Below are 16,393 nucleotides of genomic sequence, written 5' to 3'. Positions count from 1 at the left end.
TGTATGTGGATAGTGAATGCAGTAACAATTGGAATTCAGTGAAAATATTGCTGAATTTGCTTTTTAAACTATCAGGCTTGCAGTCTGCTGCACAGGGAGGTGTTAAGCTGGTACAGTGTGGGTGTAAAGCCCAAAGAATGTGAGCAGTGTCTTCAGGAACACCTTCATCTGCTTTATCAGCTCAGTCAGTTCCACTTGTAAACATTTTTCCTAATTAGTCAGATTTTTAGATCAAGGAAGAAGTCTGGCACTCTAGCTGGGGACACTGGTATCCACCTCAACCCCCCTCCCTCTTTATATGGTGGTTTCTGGGCTTCCCTTGACTGCTGTAACATTGCTCCCAGTTGGACCTCTTCAAAGCTGTGGATTTCTAATGCTGGAGCCAGACCAAGAAGGAATGATCTCTCAGATGATCCCATCAGTCAAGGTCACCCTATAAGTTAGAGGTAGAGCTGAGAAACTGACTTAAATCTTAATTTTCTTCTTGAGAAGGAGAGGCAGGTTCTATTACACCATTCAGCAGTCTAAAGTAGAGGAATCTAATGCACCATTTCTTTCATAAGCCAGATTTACTTCCAAGAACCATTTCCAGAAGCTTTTCTGGTGTCTCCTGCTCAGAAGACATTCAGATGCCTCACTTGCTGAGCACAGCAAATGAATTCTCAAATGGGACACACATTATGGTTTACTTTGCCTGACTGCCTGGCTAGTTAAAGGATGTCAGGGTTTGTCCCTTGGACAAGGCATGGGAATAGAGCCAGTTTCCACCAACCAAGATATAATGCAGTGGTGGGGTGTATCACCAGCATGCATTTCTGGAGCAACTGTGCCCTCTTGAGTGTATGCTATCTTGCAGATAGAAGCTTATTTTAAGTGAAAAAGTGACTTTAATTACTGTTTAAGTACTGATAACTGTGTTTATGGGGATGTTTCTCCTGTGGGTTCTCACAACAGAACTCAGTTGTCACTAGGCAGAGAGTCACAAGGTGTCACCTTGTGTGTTACTGTGACCAGAAGCATTCTATGTTTCTTTTGCAAGAGGGTGTAGTTCTGTGTACTTAACCACTGGTGGGCCAAACTGGTGGCTGGTGTAAATTGAGATCTAGTTTTAGTGGCCTGGTGTCATCTACAGCAGCTGTTGATCAGAGGCTAAAATGCTAAAGCTCTTATCTTAGGGAAAGAGACATTAATGTGTTACAACTGTTTGTGCCTTTCCCTCCTCTCTCTCCTTTTCCAGTGGTGAATATGCTTTGGCAGAATATACTGAAGTGAAAACAGTCACCATTAAACTCTCCCAGAAGAGTCCATGAAAACAGAAGGCCTAAAATGCTGACACTCTGAATGTGACACAAGGGGGATGTGTTCAGAGCGAGGGGGAGGGGAGGGGTAGAAGGGAAAATGGCAACACCCAACTTTATTCCTCAAGAAACACTGAATCCACTGGACTCCATTCTGTCAACTGGCTCTTCAGAAACTGATTTAACAGCCCCTTCTGGCAGCATAGCACACACTTGTGCTGTACAAATCCCTGGCTGTACATCTGTCTGCTACCTGTGACTAAAATGCTGACCTGTCACAGTGTGTGCAGGACATCTGCATTCAAACTTCAGCCCTGAAGCACTTGGACATCAGTGGCATGGTAGAGAGACTTCTGGTACCATTAGCATGGACTGGAAAACACCTTCAGAGCCATCTGGGTTTCACTTGGCATCAATGGACCTGAGCAGGAGGGTTAATACAACTTGACTGAAGTTGGAGGAGTTGGTGTGAAGACTGCAGCTGGAGTCTGGGATGGGAGTGCAAGCTTTCATGGAAGGATCTGTAAAGAAATTCTCTCTTTGAAAGAGCTGTCTTGGTCTCTCTAAACATGCATTCTCCATGTTGGTGACATTCTAGCCCTGAATGAGGTTTAGGGGGGTTTTCCTAGAGGACTCCTTTGGGGCCAGTATTTCACCTGACAGAGCTAGACTTTAAAGTATCCTTTGAACCTGATGTTTTGGTGTGCCTACACTACACATGCTGCAAATGCAAGTTCCTGACTTGCTAACCCTTCTGGCTCCAAATGAGTCACAGTTGTATCTCAAACCTTCACTATAGCACTTTTTGCAAGAGGTTTTTGCACTGTACTTACCGTGATGACACAGAGTTGAATGATAAGCATGTAGCATGGTAGATACCCACAGAAAACATCCCACTCCAGTCCTTCTGATCTGGAGGAGGGAGCAGAGGAGATGCAAGCAGCTGTCCTGCTCTCTCTTTCTCTATAACTTTCAGGCTGTCTGAACACCTTTTCATTTTTTGAGCCAGATCTATTATTAAGAGAGTAAAACTTACAAGCTCTTCTCACTGCTTCTTTATTCCTGTATGAATGTAGCTTAAAATACATTTTTGGAAGTACAGTATGGTAAGGCAGGTGCTCCCAAGCACACCTTGAGGTGCTAAAGCTGTGGGTGTATGAGCCAGTTACCATGGAATAAGCTATGGCTGGACTTGAATGTGTCAGCAGCATTGCAGTCACTGTCCTCATGAGTGCTGACATCTTGTGGGAAGCACAGAGGAGCTGATCCTTCACTGAGGAATGAGCTGCCTTGGGTTGTCTCTTGCTTACATTGTATAAGCACACGTCCATGGAGTGGCTGTCACACCAAGTTCATGCTTTAGTATCTCCTCCACTAACTTCTTTGCATGCCCAGACATTGATAAGAGATTAATGACAAGCCACGTGCTGTCTTCAGTTCCTGGGCTCACTGCTTTCCCTCCTCCTCCCCCCAATTCTGTGCTGGAGAACCACTGGCAAATGTAAGGGAAGATCCATGTCCACAGGAGCTGTAAGTATGCAGGAGTTCATGGTGTCAGCTTGTTAGGAAGCTCAGCTGCTTTCACTGGGGGATTGTTCTCTGAGAGCAAACTGGTTGAGGTTCCTTATGGCCTATCAGGAGATCTCCATGGAGAGATTGCCTGGAATTTTCCAGATGTCAGGGCTTGAAGCAGAAATGCAGGTCTGACCTCTTTTCTCTGATGCAAGCAAAGATTTAACCAGAACCTTCCATTGCTCAGAGATATGCCCAGCCAGTGACAAGGTTTGTATTACATGACTTGACCTTTTTTTTTTTTTGGAGGGGGAAGGAAGGTGGGTGGCCATAAGTAAGGAAAAAGTTTGCATGAGCCTAAACTTCCTTATTAGTTAGAGAATGTTGAAATTGCACTTCCACACTACTTCTAAGTGACATACCTCCAATGGCTGTGTATATCTTAGGTGCCTGTCCCCCCGTGGGTATGTGAGACAGGTGACTCTCCCCATCTGGTGAAGAAAATGTCCTCCCTTCCCCATGAAAGGCCAAATGGGAACATTGTAAATAAGTTTCTATTTTTGTAAAACACTTAGAGTGCAAATGTCTTCTCAGACAAATGTTTTACTTTTGCCTACTTGACCACTTTCTAGGGCTGCAGTCAGACAGTAGGGAGGTCAGGCAAACAGTAAAAAGCTGGTTATCTTGATGTATCTCTGCATTAATTTTTGATAAGCAGTGGCTGAAACTGCAATCATCTGAAATTCTGAAAATCCTAGTATCCTGGCTTTCTATGTATGATATATATTTCAACTCTTTATCAAGTTTTTCTTTAAAAGTCAATGTATCTCCTAACTGTATAAATCAGGGTTTGACTCTACACACTGAATTTTCTAAATTATATAACACTAGACACTAACTTTAAAATAACCCCTTAGAGGGTATATATTCTTTCATTGCACAGTAAGGCTTTCATACGAAATACTACTTTCTTTTTTTTTTTAAAAAAAACAACTATATTTATAAATTAGGATACAGTTAATCTAATGTATTTTTATAGCTAAAGGTACATGAAATGTTTAAACCTCATGTATATATTTAGACTATGGGTATCTTTTTTTGTAATAGTTCTTGTTCCTAATAAATGTTTTACTTTGTGAAATGGTTTCTAATTGCTACATATTGATATTGCTCAGAACGGAGGGTGAGGGAGCAGAAAATTTGTATTGACTTCACCCATTTTAACAGAGAAGTAAATTGAATGCTTTTTTGATTAGTCCTCTAAGATAACTCCAAGTCCTTTAAGGAAATTCCAGCCCCTTTAATGCCTGAGTTAAGACCCCTTCCATCAGCAAGGAACTTCCACTCAGCTCAGTCCTGTTGCTGTTTTCTATTTCAGTCTGAATTTTCCCTGTGTTGTCAATAGAAACAAACACTGGAAGGGGGTTACAGCTTCAAGGCTTCTACAACAAAAAAGCACTGCCCAGAATAGTGTTGTGTCTGTTCCCCTTGCTTCAGTGACCCAGTCTCCAAGTGGAAACTTGAACTGGGCTGACAAGAGACAATATAATTTTGAGGTACCTTTTCCCCATGGAAAAGTACTTCATGGAGTGTTTTTGCAGGTGTGCATCAGGGGGTTCAGTGTCTCATGGGGGAGCTGTGAAGGAATCTGGGCTTGGATTCACTTCTGCAATTTTGTTTTTGAAAACTGAAGTGCCAGAGTGTGGTCAGTGCTGTACAGAGAAAAGCTGGAGAGTGTGTCTGATTGCTTACCCTTTAAGCAGTCACTTTTATGAGTTGTGTCATTTCCAGTAAGTGGAGGGGGAAGGAGAGCAGAGCTGCAGCTGGCAGGGGTGAGCACAGCTGCTTCCAGTTCAAAGTCGGATGGATCTGCTTTGCCTGCTGAGGTAAGCCCCAAAATGGAGAATTTGAAGAGACCATGGAGCACACTGACAGGTGCTTTGAGACATCTCCATCACAAGTATGACCCTGCTAAATGTGGTCCCTCTCCTGTCTTATTTTTCTCATCTGCAAGGCAGAGAGAGAGCAAGAACATTCTGATACCATTGTTCTTAACTCTCTTCCCATCCAGTATGTGTGTGAGAAATCCCTGTCATCTCCCTACACAGGCCAAGCCAAACTCCTTGAACTTTCCACTTGCTAACAGCATCACTTAGGAGCTTCGAGATTTTAGTAGGGGGGAGGCTGGAGATATAAAGGAACTCCTGTGAGTGACAGTGGAGACATAAGCCAAGAAGAGTGGGACGCAATTTGGGGGGAAAAAAGAAAATAAAAAGAGCTTGGATGTGAGGAAAAATACTTGCTAGAGGAAGTCTCTATCAAAATAACGGGGAAAAAAGTTCTTTTAGTGGCTTTTCAAACTGTTGTGCTAAAAGGTCTGGGTAAGAGCCAGGGTGTGAACAATAAAACACAGCAGGCTGGGCAGCAGGTGGAAAGGGTGATAAAAAACAGGTAACAGTGCTGTGGCTACAGCTAAAATGAAGCTCAATGGGGAGGTGAATGTAGGTAAAAGTGCCAGTGAAGACTACTCTCTGAGTCCATTATCACTTCACTCAAGGCAAATCTCAAGATTGCAGCAGCCAGGGAGGGAATGGATGAACCTTTTTGCATACTCAAACCATCACCAGATACTCGTTTCTTGGTATGGGCCAGAGAAGAAAACACGCCTCTGTATGTAAATTACAGAATATTAATGAATAACAAAGCAAAAAGTACTCAGAAGTGGTCTTCTCGTAGTAGGTCTGATAGAAAGGGGAAATAAAGTAGTACCAAGCTTGTGAGAGGTTCCTGGTACCTGGAAATGAAGGAGTCTGTGATGGGGAAAAGATGTGCCCACTGCCAGCACACCAGCTTTTCCCAAGAGGAGCCAAACTCTGTTCTGCCATCTGGGGAAGGAGCAAATTAAAAAAAAAAATAAATTGGATGAGCTCTGTCGGAAGTAAGGCCGGAGGCTTGTGAGGGTGAAGCCGTGCAGGCAACTGGCTCCAGATGAGAGAGAGGGTCCTGCTTCAGCCACAGCTTCCTTTGACTTTTTCTTCAAAAAAACCCTAAACAGAGTTAAAGCCCACCCTCGGGGCTGCCCGAGGAGAGGACACCGATGTCTGAGTGGGTCCCGGCTGGTGAAAGAGCCCAGGAGAAGGGCTGCCCCATCCCCTTCCCCCTCAGTGGGACGGGCTCGGTGCCCAGGGCAGGGGGGTTGGGACGCTCTGCCCTGGGGGGTGGAAGGAGCCGTGCGAGGCCTGCGGCCCAGGGCCGGTTCCCCTCAGTCACCCCCGGGCCGGACGAGGAGCCGGGCGGGCCCGGTGGCGGAGGAGGCGCCGCGCTGCTGCCCCGCTCCTTTTCCTTCCTCCCTCCCTCCGCCTCCCGGGCCGCAGAGCGAGGCGGGCGGAGGAGGAGGAGGAGGCGGCCAGAGGGACCCCGGCAGCCCCCGGGACGGAGCAGGTACCGTGGTTCTGCTGCCGTTTCGGCCTGGGCCGCCCCCGGGCACCTGCCCCCGGCGTGAGGGGAGGAGGCGGGGTGGGGGCTGCTCGGGGCTTTTCATGTGGAGAAAGGGAACGGCGGGGAGTAGGGGGGTGGTGGTGGTGTGGGTGGGAGAAAAAACTTTGAAAAATAAAAAGTTCTGGGAACTTTGTGGGACGGAGGGCGGTGGCGAACGCTGCTTTTCCCTCACCGGGCAAAGGGGAGAGCGGCTGCCCCGGCCCGGCGGGGAGAGGAAACACTCAAGGCTCTCCCTGAGGTAAAACTCGAGTTTATGTAAGCGGGACCGCGGGCTTGGTTGGGTTCGGACCTCGGCTGGGGGTGACTGCCTCAGCCCCTCGGTTGAGATGGCAGAGAGCCGACCCCCGAAAAGTGCTCAGAAAGGGTTCCGAGACGGCCCAGATCGTGTGTAATGCCTCATTTCTCCTCAGCCGGGGCTGTGGGGTGTGTGGGGAGAAGGGCGCGGGTTTGCCGCTTGCTGCCCGCCGAAGGATGCGCGTCCCGCCGAGCTGGGGGGTCCCCAGGCGGGCACCGCTTCGGGTTCGGGTCCCGGTCCCGTTTCTGGCTGGGGTGGTGGCAGCAGGAGAGCCCCGTGGCTTTTGTCCACCCCGATAGTGTCGTGGGCCTCTCTAGAGCCCTGATCCTACATCGCAGCGCCCGGCCCCAGATGGGCTGCTCAGAACCAGCAGGTGGGCTGAGGAAAGAACTGAAGTTTTTTGCATTTTTCCTGTGGATTGAGAAGCAAGCTGTGGTGTTTCTGGGTATCCCCCCTGAAGTACATCCCCATACATATTCTTCGTGCTCCTTCTCCTGCGGAGCCCATGGGATCCCTCTCCCCACATCAAATTAAAACGTGATGTTTGCAGGTGTTGCAGTTGAGTGCAGCTCCCTAAAGGTGACAGCACTGTAGGGTGTTTATATTTTAGGCACAAAGGTCCTGGAAGATGGAATTACTGGTAACATGGGTGCTGTGTGGCAGTAATACACTTACAGCTGTGCCATTTGGAGCCCTGCTTGCAGATAAAGGGAACTGGTTGTCTTCTACACTAATATTTCTTTTCAAAGTTGTTTGGTTGGGTTTTTTTCACTTCATATAGGCAAAGTTTCATCCTGGGGAGGAAGTTGGGTGGAAACCTAAAAATCAGGAGGAGAGGGATGGTATTCAAGCCTTTGTGGTCCACCCTGACCCCCATTCAATGTTTCTCCCAGTTGCTGTGTGTATGGTGTACCCCATTGTAGAGCAAGGAAATGCCTCAGAAACCAAAATCTGCTCCAAAGAGCAAGTCTCTTGGTCTTTGAATGGGGAACTGTTTATTCTTACTGCAGCTGCTCAGTGCATTTACAGTGAGGGTGCAGAGGAGGCAGCTTCTGAAAGCATTGCATCCCCAGGTTAATTATTTCAGAGTTAACAACCTGGACAGCTTTTGGGAAGTGTGAGAGCTTCCCTGACACCCCTGCCTGGGGTATTGCACCCATGATAATGCAGAAGTTTGGGCTCCTGGCACAGCAGCTGTGCCTGACAGCATGGCCCGGGGGAGGTCTGGTGGGAGCTCAGCATGTTCCAGGGCAGAATCTGGTCCTCCACCAACCATATGGCTCAGTTCACCAGTTTGTGGGCTGGAGCTGATCTTAGGGACCACCTCCATCTCAGCCTCCTGCAGCAGCCCACAGCTTCCCCTCCTCGTGTGGGTGAAAGTTGCCAAATTTATCCTCTGACACTTGCCCAGGTGCTGCTGTTTTGGGGTGCCAGGGCCTGTCCTGAGAGAAGAGCAGCCACTACAGTCTGTGAAGGGGAGGGAGGGATGGATGCTCAGGCATCCACATCCATCTGGAGTCGTAGCCATCTTGCTGCAAAACTGTTTAGCTGTGAGGTGTGCATGAAAATCTATGTATAGCCTGGCCCTGGTCTCTCAGACTATGTAATTGTTTTCTATATTTTTCCAAATAATTTTCCCCACCACTGACAAACTGAACTGCACTCCTGTGGCAGCACCCAGTGGATGGAGTGCAGGGTGCAGGGGTGTGTGCAGCACTTGGGGTGTGAGTTTTGGTTCCTGCTGCCAGGCACCACAAAGTAGGGGCTCATCAGAAGCTGTAAGTGCACCTAAAACTCAAATATTTGCTTGGTAACAAGTGATGTGCCATTTAGTGATTTTTTTTTTAAAACTTGCCAGGAAGCTTCCTGGAGAGTGCTGGATGGATCAGCATATTTCTTCTTGGCCTTTGATCCCAACTCAGGAGGCCAACTCTGCTCAGGGAGGGTTAGGGATGTTCCTAGGTCTGGCTCTCCAAAGTGGGAGGCTGAATTCCAGCCTCCAGTCAAAACATCAACATTCTGCACAGATAGGAGAACAACTGAGAGTCAAAGGTGAGGGGCATCATGATACATTTGAGAGGCATTTACTGACTGAAACCGAATGAAGAAAATAAAGGTGTTGGGCACACGCCACAAATTCACTTGGAGAGGTTTTAACCTCTGTGGAAGGTGCATTAAAAGAGAGAAAATTACATGTGTGCAGCTTTGAAGAGGTAAAGAGTTGGAAATGCCCTGGGAAACTGATCTGTGCAGCTTACGCAAGACCTCTGAGGAGGAGCCAACCTTTGATAGCTCCTAAGGGCCTGATTTGCCTCCTTGAACGTGTTTGAAGAAGCCTAAGGGTGGTAGAGTTCTCTCAAAGGATTGGGCAAAGGGAAAAGCATCTGGTGTGCTTCTCTTAGCCCTCTGTTGGGTTCTACAGAGGATTGTCTCAGTGACCACACTGGGATTTTTCAGTTTCTCACAGTGGAGTCTCACAAGAGCCACAGCCTTCTTTGGGGATGGGAAAGGTTTTGAGGTTGCATTTAGGATTTTTCCAGCTGCACTGCAAGGTGTCAGTGCTCTGCCTTTACAGTAGCTGGTGCAGAACCTGAAACTGCTGCTGTGATCCCAGAGACTGAGTGGGGTAAAATTGGGAGCATTATCTTTCTATTGTGGAGACATTGTTAATCTCCTCTGTTAATTCATTTCATGTTAGTAACAAAGCTCTTATGCCAATAATTGTATCAACAGGGTAAGTGCATTTCTGGGGAGTAATATTTAGGCACCTGCATTAGGGTGCAGAGAAATAAGCATCTTGCAATGTCTGTGCTAAAATTATTAATTTATTTGGCTGTTGTTTTTTTTTTTTTTAAACAGTGATGTTTCTTCAGGATGGTGCTTCCTAGCAATCCTTCTGCTCCTGCATCTCCGTGACGGGGCTCATTCAGCTTTGACAACAGTTTCAAGTGCTGCAGAAAGTTTGCCTGTTGGATCTTCACAACTGTGACCCAGAATGTACTGGTGTGTGGGAACTGAGGAATCCGCTGTTTGCAGAGAGAGCACCATGGAGCCACAAAATGGTAAATGGGGTGATTTCTTTGCTTTCCTGCTCTGATGAGAAGCAAAAGGTTTGAAGAGAACTCGGCTACCACTGAGTTTCAATGTAATCTAAATATACGAAAGGTCTTTGAGTGATCTGAGCTCTAGTAATTGAAAATCTACAGTACAGAACACTGAATTTTACTTGAATGATCTTGAACTACTCAGATGGTAAGAATAGCATTCCTCTGAAGACTGATTTTTCTCTGGAGGCCTATGGAATTAGTCAATGGATGCATCACGTCTCGCCAGTTCCTAAATATGCTTTACCAGATCTGTTCTTTTTCAGCATGGCAATGCAAATATGTTCCCAGCCACTGATGCAGTGTGTATTCTGCTAAAGCTGCTAAAATCAGAGCATCGTTTCTCAGCCTGAACATGTAACCTGCTCCAGTTTTCCTGTCAGCTTTGATTTGGGGGCTTGCAGTGATTTATCTTGGGGCTAGATTAGAAGGTCTGCCTTTATGTAACATAATAAATCCATAGGTGAAAATTCCTCTTTCAGAAGGGATGTATGCTTCAGGATGCTTCATGTTTTGTTTTTTTTTTCTTCTTCTTCTTAAAGAAGCCAGATTATTTTGGGCTGATTTATATCCCTGAAACGCTCAGCTCCTGGGCACTGCTGAATTTCTCTTGAGTCAAAACCCAGTTAAGGGTTTTCTGCATCAAGAAAGGGCCTTCTGGTTATTGTATAATGGTATTCCCCCCTTGCAACAAGCACTTCATTAGGAGGCAGCATCTGCGTTTGAAGTGTGGGATGAAGGTGTGTTTGACGCTTTCTAGTGAGTAAGCAGCCTTCAGTAGAAGCTAATGTTTTTGCAGCCTTATTTTGGATTTTTTCAGCAACTATGAAGCAGAACCTGGTACTTTATTCAGAGGCTGCCTTATCTTGTCTGAAGACGTTTCTCAGCAGCGTCACAGGGAGCTCTGGGAACTCTCTCTCTGTATGTATTCTGCTTTTTCTGTGTTCCTGATTTTTTTCTGCTTCTTTTTGCTTACATTCATTACCATTGTGTCTTTCTGTAGTACTCGGGAGCATTTGGTTATTGAATATTCTTAGAATTCTTAAATACTATCTTCTGGGCTCCTCTCTGAAAGAAATTATCTTCACTTGGATTCTAACCTATAAACCCTGAGAAGAATTTTAATCTGGGCTGATGATTTGCAAGTGTTAAGAATTGCAAAATTTTTGTTCTGCAATAGCAATTTGACCAGTTTTTCCTCACTGTTTAAAGATGCAGTAAACAAACAAGTTAGTTTATGTATGAATAATGGAGTGAAAAGGGTATATTTTCTATGTGGTGAGTTCAGTTTTTCTTCCAAGAACTTTATTGCATGTTTCTGTTATGTAATTATATTCAATTAAACCAGTTAACTGGGAGCATGCAAATCTTACTGGTATAACTTTTCTGTACTTATATATCTGGGTTATTTTATTTGATAAACAGTTTTAGAAGACTGGCAAAGGCATCCTAGGAAAGCCTGAAGGGGTCCAGGACTACCCTGGCGATTTTTTTTTCCTTTTAAACATACTGTACATGTTTAAATTAATCTTTATTTTGGGATTGTTTGAGTTCTGCCAAGAATAATTGTCACTAGCTGGTGGGTCCACTCCCTAAATTAGCTGGTGCTTGGTCTGCATTTGGATCCTGTTACACAGCTTGAAGGCAGGAACACAGTGACTCACTCAGCCTCCACATTTGAACCTTATTGTTTACAGCCTCTGTTAACAATTGAGATGCAGCCTCCTGCTTCCATTCAGCAGGACCCATTGGGAAGTGGAGTGAGATCACAGATAATTTCTTTAATGCTGATGACCTCATTAGTTCCTGCAAAGCTTGGAGTCTTTTTTTTTTTTTTTTTTTAATTTTTTTTTTTGTTTTTAATTATTTTGCTGGGAGGGGCAGATAGGACAGGTCTGTGGATGGGAGGGGTTTAGCAAACTGCAGAGTGGTGCTGTGGCTCTGTGACAGGTCAGTTTGATCAGCACAGGGTTGTGCACCAGATGCCTTGATCATTTGGAAGCCTCCACATCTGGCCAGGTCTTCATGTGGATAGGATGCAAGGTCTCTCACCTTACTGCTCATGTCTCCTCTGCTCTTCCTCTTGGCTGTGGCAGTGGTTTTGCCTGTACCCCATCAGGATGCCCACTGACCCTGAGTTTCAGAACTGGACCCTTAGCTTGACTTGTTGATGCTTGTCAAGCACTCACTGGTCCACAGAGAGGATTTGTCACTGGAGTGCAGAATGATTCTGAGTGCACTCAGCATCTCTCTTGCCTCCTCAAACACTGCTGCTTCTCTCCTGTGTCCTAATTACAAGAAAGAAAGTGAGCAGAGATATGGGGGTGGCTGCAGTCTCTTGTGAAGTATGGGGGTTGGTTTGCTTTTTTTTTTTTTTAACTTGGTTAAAGAGCTCTACATAATATAAGGAAAGTGACATAATATGAATCTTGTAGGGAATGTAATAGAACCCCAGAGGTATCTCTGTATGAATGCCTAGAACAGAGATTAATTTCCTTTCAAGGAGCTGTTTGGTTTCTTTCAATCTTATGAAATTTTACAGCTAGGATTTAATTTTTGTCTGAGCTTCTAGGAGGTAGTGCAGCAAAGATGGAGAACAGCAATCATTGTCTTCTGAAATGTAAGGGTACTTTTGTTTAAGAGCTTATCACTCTCTTACTGAAAATTTTATTCAAAGTTGCAGAGCATTTGTGTGCCACTTGTGTGTGTCTTGGAGGTGGAATTGGATTATCCTTCCAGAGGGTGTCTCTTCTCTCCTGCTAAATCTGGAAATGAGCACTGGAAAGGGGCTTTATGTTGTCACATATAGAATAATTCATAATTAGGGACAAAAGGGCCAGTGATAGTTGTTTGATGTTTTGCAGTAGCACAGATCTTAATTAAATGAACCTTCACAGCTTTTTCTGGGGAAAATCTCATGTAAACTGGTAACTTTCAGCTGTCCAGGGAAGCACAGATAAACATGTACAGGACATCTGGCAAAGACCTAAATGAGGGAGCAGAGAAGTAAGGAGAATATAATGATTTGAGTTGGTATTTGGACCAGAGGCTCTTAAAGCTGTGCTTTAGAAGAGCTCTGGTGACCCTGCAGCTCACAGGGCTTTATGTTTTATCAAAAAGAAGATCACTTCAGGATGGCAGTGACCTTTGCAACCCTGCCTGGGCCATGGCTCAGCTCAAAACTGATTCAGAGGGAAAGCTGCTGCCTGCAGTGCTTCTTCATGAACTGTAGAAAAGTCTCCAGTGCCAGTAAGAGCAGCTGAACTGGAAGAGTTAGAGAGTCATTTAACTGCTCAGGAGCTAGTGGAATTTTAGATGGAGAGTTTCACAAGGAATTGAATGGTGGCAGCTTGAGGTTATCTGATAGCAAATGAGAGGGCTTATTCTCCTGGGACATTGCTCTGTGCATCCAGCATCTCTCCCCTGTTTGCACCAGGGCAGGACATTTGCAAATGTGGTCAAGACCTCTGTCATAGGGTGGAAGTTTGGGGAGCTGACAGGACTGATGGTGGAGGGGTGGGATTTCTTTCTGACTCTGCCCTTGCTCTCTGTTTTGTACTTACTGGATAGTCTGAGCCTTCCAGGCTGGCAGTCTAGCAGTGTCAAATCCACTTAAAAAAAAATCCACTGGAAGAACCTGACTTTTCAATGGCAGTAAAAGCAGAACTCAGTGCTGAGTGTACATCCACCTGGCCTCCAGATGAGATCCTGGCTGTCATTTCCTCATAGTTTTGATTCTGTTACTTTCAGTGTGAAAGGCAAGAACTTATATTGTAGTAGTGAATATCTTTGCTTATAAATCTTTCCTGCTGATTAGAGGAAGAAAGGAAAATCTGTGTTTGCAGCACTTTGTTCCTCTTGAAATCCCCATATAAGCTTTAAAATTTTTTACACCAGCAGTGGGGCCAGCAGTTAAGTCTTGGGGCACGTTGACTTAGCCCCTGTTGGTGACACTTTGTGCTGTCTAACAGGGAAAAATTCCTCACAGACTCCATCCTGCTTTTTCCATTCAAGCACTGGAGGCAGCAACGTTACCCTGAGTCTGCTGGGACAACACAGTGAGAAGGACAAGGAGAAAATCTGGGAGGTGATTTGAGCACAGGGAGCACCAGACCCCTGCAAAGTGTGCTTGTTGCCTGATATTCTGTATAATCAGACTAAATGAGCCTTGAAGGTTTTCTGGTTTTCTTCCTGCTTGTTTAAGCTGCCAGTTAATTGAAGTCCAATCAGCAAATTGAAAGCATCTTACGTGGGTTGGTCTTGCTGCAGAAGGAGAAGTAGGAGATGCAAGGCAGGAATAGGAAGTACAGTAGAAAAGCAGTAATAGGCCTGTATTTTTAAACATATTTAAATACACACTTCATACAGAAGTGGTGCAGTTTCACATGGGGCCAAGAGCTAATGCAGAAGGCAGCAGAAAACACATGTGGTTAAGCTCTCCTGTGCACCTCTCACTGAACTGAGCCTGGATTTCCAAACAGGGCAATGAGTGCCAGGATGTGTACAATTAGGTGCCTAATTTAAGACACTCTGAACTGATTTTCAGGGCCTGGATACTAAGCACTGCTCTTCAGACAAGCCCTCAAAAGAGTCATCTCTTGGATTTTCAAACAGAGGCATCTGGAACAACAATTCCTTCTTGAAGACATTTTCTTGTGCATGTGGGAAGTGGTGGTTTGGTGTGTGGATGCTGTGTCCCCTAGGAGTTAGAGAACTACAAAAGAGCATTAAGGTTTTATCAGTGGCAGGACTAGCTTTTTCCCAGTAAATACCATGAAGGCCATCCTGCTCTTGAACCTCAGGTCTTGTAGCAAGGAGGGCAGAGCTGCTGGGAGTGCTGGTGGTGCTATATGGACCTGGGGAAGCTGACTGAGCTGAGAGTCCTACCTGAAAGCTCTTTACCTGAGCCTTACTTGCCATTATCTGCTGCTCTACAGCTTTATTTTTCCACCTTCCTGTTAAAATGTAATAGTGGTGTATTACATGAAAATGTAACTTGTGACAGCTCTATCAAGAAGCATGGGGAAAAAAAAAAGGTGATAAGGTAGTAAAGAAAATCCTTTGCCCTTGGAACATGTACACAGGGACTCCTTAATGATGTTACTGAGGTGTGATTATATGGTAGCTCTCAGGTAAGGATTGACACTGTGGTCAGAGAACCCTTGTCCTCTGTCTCAGTGGGAAAAAGTGATTGATAGTGTTCACACCAACCCAGGTCTTTACCAGGGCTGTAATTGATTTATTGTTTTGACAGTGATGTTGCAGGCAATTTAATACTTGCATTAGAGAAAGTGCTATGTTTTTTTTTGTTGTTTTTTTTTTTTCCTCTCCAACGCCTTCAGAGGCCTTACCCAAAACCCATTAAGTTTTTTGCACTGACATAACAGGCCTGGGATCAAATCTTCAGGGATCCTTACAGCATTAAGTCTGTGGTTTGTTTGTTTTTCATTTATCTGATCAATAAAGGGGCTGCCAGGGCTCTGCTTAGCAGAAGGCAGCTGACTGGGAGGAACTGTTTGCTGTCTTTTTGTGAGGAATGGAATTTATACCATTCAGCTCCTGCTGTACAGGTGAACTCTGTCCCTTAATAAGCTCTGCTTCAGATTTTATATCAAGTTAGGCTGGTGATTTATTTCCTTTATCCAAGGCTGTGTGCTCATTGGTAGGTCAGCAATTGCTTATTTGCATGATTCTGTATCACCACAGCAGATAAACTGTCCTGTAAACTGCTGATAGTTTCACAGCAGAAGTGTGTCCATGCTTTGAATTTGTGCCTTGCTCTTCCTTAAAGGAAGGATTCCCAAAAAGAAGTCTTTACTTGTCAGAGAAGGCCCTCAGCATTCAGCACTTGGGGGAATTCTGAGGGGTGGCAGTTTCTGCTGTAAGAATAATTAAAAAAAAAAAAATCAAGTGCTTCCTGAAGTTGCAAACTGCCATTAAAACATGCAGCTACATGCAGGCAAACTCTGTGAGTCTGGTCACAAATCTGGAATGGAGTCAGCAAGGACATATTCAGACCATGTTAAAATATGAGAGCTGAAAAAAGATTCCCATTGAGCCATAGCAAGGTTGTAGTAAACTTTGCAGTTTTTTCAAAAAACCTCCCAGTAGGATAATTAGCTACGTGCATGGTGGACCAGAAGGTGAACCCCAGGGATGTCTTTTGTAGGTTATTTTCTGCAGGGATATATAAAGTTTCCAGTGAAGGTGCCTGGACATCCTGAGCTCTCCTGCCACAGGTGCTTGTGGTGGTGGGACATGATTTTGTGGACAGGCTGGCCAGACTTGGGGTCTGCCATAAGACTGCAAAGAGCAGTGGGAAGTCTGGAGCAGATCCTCTCTTTTTTTGGCTCTCTCTCTCCAGCAGATCTGGGGTGAGCTTCAGGAACTTCTGGTCACAAAGACAAACCCCTGGGTTGTGCCACCCAAGGGTGAGGGAATGAGTCAGTCTGTACAGGAAGGGCAGGAAGAAGGCAAAAAGGGTGAAAGGAGCAGGGAGCTGGGGTTGGGAGCTGGAGGAGCAGCTTCTTTTCATTTCTAATAGTCAATATGTGGCTTTGGAGCATGAAGGTTGGCATTTTGGATACTGCAGGGAAAAGCTCAGTCTCAGGCTGTCCACAGTGCTTTTTCTGTGCATAGTTGAAAATCATGGAAAAATAACCAACCAAAGCAGTGATTCAAACAAG

General features: G+C 45.3%; 2 protein-coding genes across 11 annotated transcripts in view; both read left to right on the top strand.

The window, feature by feature from the left end:
* ALDH1A3 (aldehyde dehydrogenase 1 family member A3) overlaps nt 1–1,504 on the top strand; it is a 32,588-nt gene extending 31,084 nt beyond the window's left edge. Inside the window, exon 13 of one of the 2 annotated variants that reach the window (XM_071754216.1) lies at nt 1,238–1,504. In XM_071754216.1, coding sequence (XP_071610317.1) covers nt 1,238–1,310 — 73 coding nt within the window. In that variant the 3' untranslated portion in view covers nt 1,311–1,504. Of the gene's footprint in view, nt 1–298; nt 411–1,237 lie in introns of those variants that run through there. The other variant, XM_071754217.1, reaches the window with a different exon arrangement.
* Nucleotides 1,505–9,455: 7,951 nt separating this feature from the next.
* Nucleotides 9,456–16,393, top strand: part of LRRK1 (leucine rich repeat kinase 1) — an 80,616-nt gene continuing 73,678 nt past the window's right edge. For 8 of the 9 annotated variants that reach the window (XR_011727920.1, XR_011727919.1, XR_011727916.1 and 5 more), the window contains exon 1: nt 9,467–9,665. Coding sequence is in view for 3 of the 9 variants with exons in the window: in XM_071754210.1 (XP_071610311.1) it covers nt 9,599–9,665 (67 nt within the window). In the remaining 6 variants the exon portion in view is untranslated. Of the gene's footprint in view, nt 9,666–16,393 lie in introns of all 9 variants that reach the window. The other variant, XM_071754211.1, reaches the window with a different exon arrangement.

This window comes from Heliangelus exortis, chromosome 11 (genome assembly GCF_036169615.1).
Source record: "Heliangelus exortis chromosome 11, bHelExo1.hap1, whole genome shotgun sequence".
Taxonomy (NCBI): Eukaryota; Metazoa; Chordata; class Aves; order Apodiformes; family Trochilidae; genus Heliangelus; species Heliangelus exortis.
This window is presented reverse-complemented; position numbering and strand designations above follow the sequence as displayed.